The following is a 2230-nucleotide window of genomic DNA, read 5'->3' as shown; positions in this document are numbered from 1 at the left end:
ACACACACACAGCCCCCCACACAAACTCTCACACACACACACACAAACCCCCCACACAAACTCACACACACACAAACACCTACACAAACACCCAAACAAACTCCCACACACACACACACAAACCCCACACAAACACACACACACACACAAACTCACATGGCGCACAGCTGTAACTGAGGATGAGGACTGTGCTGGTGCGCTCACACTTGGAGGAGAAAGTTTTGAACAAGCGCGTGCAGTTGTTGAGCCCGTCGCACTCGTCGAAGATCTTGGTCTTCTCCACGCAGTCGTCCGTGGTGATCAAACAGCTCCCCCATTGGCTGGTCCCCAACAAGGCTTCGTCAAACACAATGGTCTCGTCCGGAGGACAGGTCAAGGTCACATTCCCGAGCTCGTCCGGTCCTTTGTCGATCAAGCAGAAACTCACTGGCTCTGCTGCGGAGAAAATGAAGAAACGTTAGAAACAGGAACTGACATGACAGTGTATGTTATAAAATCTTAGAGGAATAATAGAACTGTTCTCTATTCTACACACACTATTCTAAAGAAAAAATGAAGAAATGTTAGATACCGGATAGACATAATGGTGTCGTAAAATCTTAGAGGAGTAATAGAAACTGTTCTCTATTCTACACCCACTATTACTATTATACAGAAAAAAGAAATAAATGTTGTTAGCAACAGCAATTGACATGACAGTGTTATAAAAAATCTTAGAGAAGTAACATTTACATGTTCTCTACTCTACAGAAAAAGGAGAACAATTTAAATTTCAGGAATAGACATGACAGTGTTATAAAATCTTAGAGAAATCATTACTGTTCTCTACTCAACAGAAAAAAGAAGAAGCATTAGCTACAGGAATAGCCATGACAGTGTTATAAAATCTTTCAGGAATAACATATGTTCTCTACTCTACAGAAAAAGTAAAAAATGTTAATTTCAGGAACTGACATGACAGTGTTGTAAAATCTTAGAGGAATCGTATATAGCTGTTCTCTACTCTACACACACTATTATACAGAAAAAAAATGAAGAAATGTTCGATACAGGAATAGACATAAACAGTGTTGTAAAATCTTAGAGGAGTAATATAACTGTTTTCTTTTCTACACACACTATTATACAGAAAAAAAGAAAAAAATGTTAGCTACAGGAATTGACATGACAATGTTATAAAATCTTAGAGGAGTATTACTGTTCTCTACTCTAAAGAAAAAAATAAAGAAACGTTCGACATAGGAATTGACATAACAGTGTTGTTCAATCTTAGAGGAGCCATTTAACTGTTCTCTACTCTACAGAAAAATGAAGAAATGTTAGATATATGAATTGACATGACAGAGTCATAAAAAAGAGGAATACTATAACTGTTCTCTGTCTACAGATAAATGAAGAAATGTTCCATATATCGGAATAGAAATGGCAGTGTTGTGAAATCTTAGAGTGCCATATAACTCTACAGAAAAATATTGCTAGGCATCTGAAATTGAAATGAGCCTCTTCTTTTCCAGCCACCTCACATGCTAACTATTTTTATGGAAGTAAGAGTTTTCACTGTAGGGAAGGACAAGGGGAGAGAGAGGGACGAGAGACAGAAAAACTGGAACCTTACACAACAAAAGGAGACTGGAAAGATAACACTGTTGAAATTGTTCTAGAGGAATTTTTTTTTAAAAGCAAAGAGTGTAAAAATCTCACCTGACACCGTGGCAGAGAGAAGAGAGAGCAGGAGGCAGCCACACACCAACACGGGGTGCAGGGGGAGGTCAAAGGTCATGGTGGGAGTTGTCCGGAGATGCAGCTGTCTGGTCTTGCTGTCTGTCTGTCTGTCTGTCTGTCTGTCTGTCTCTCTCTCTCTGTCTCTCTCTCTCTCTCTCTCTCTCGACTTCTCTGTCTGTCTCCGACTCACGAGGTAGTTATCAGTCTGCGTGTGGGGGTCAGTGTGTGGGTCAGTGTGTGGGTCAGTCTGTAGGGGTCAGAGGGGTCATTCACACACAGTCACTATGAGGGCAGGCTACTGGCTGTCCGCTGTCCATCACCATTAGATAGGAAAGGCAGCCCCTGGGGAGGACAGAGCAGGTGTTGGAAGGTTACACCACACTAATCATTTCCTGAGGTTCTTTATAAAACAAAAATGTTATTATTGTTATCAGCCCGACAGTAACACATATTTTGTATTTCCATCAAATGACTAATCGTTTGTGTGTGTGTGTGTGTGTGTGTGTGT

The 2230-nt window shown here is 40.6% G+C and overlaps 1 protein-coding gene across 2 annotated transcripts in view; it reads right to left on the bottom strand.

Moving 5' to 3' along the window:
* LOC101854661 overlaps positions 1-2230 on the bottom strand; it is a 12559-nt gene that overhangs the window by 5698 nt on the left and 4631 nt on the right. The window contains exons 2-3 of one of the 2 annotated variants that reach the window (XM_005105870.3): positions 1702-2064; positions 157-432 (exon numbers count right to left, since the gene is read on the bottom strand). In XM_005105870.3, coding sequence (XP_005105927.1) covers positions 157-432; positions 1702-1780 — 355 coding nt within the window. In that variant the 5' untranslated portion in view covers positions 1781-2064. Of the gene's footprint in view, positions 1-156; positions 436-1701; positions 2065-2230 lie in introns of both variants that reach the window. The other variant, XM_005105869.3, reaches the window with a different exon arrangement.

Source organism: Aplysia californica, unplaced genomic scaffold (genome assembly GCF_000002075.1).
Source record: "Aplysia californica isolate F4 #8 unplaced genomic scaffold, AplCal3.0 scaffold00497, whole genome shotgun sequence".
In the NCBI taxonomy this organism is placed as follows: Eukaryota; Metazoa; Mollusca; class Gastropoda; order Aplysiida; family Aplysiidae; genus Aplysia; species Aplysia californica.
The sequence above is the reverse complement of the archived record's forward strand: the minus strand, read 5'-3'. Positions and strand labels throughout refer to the sequence as shown.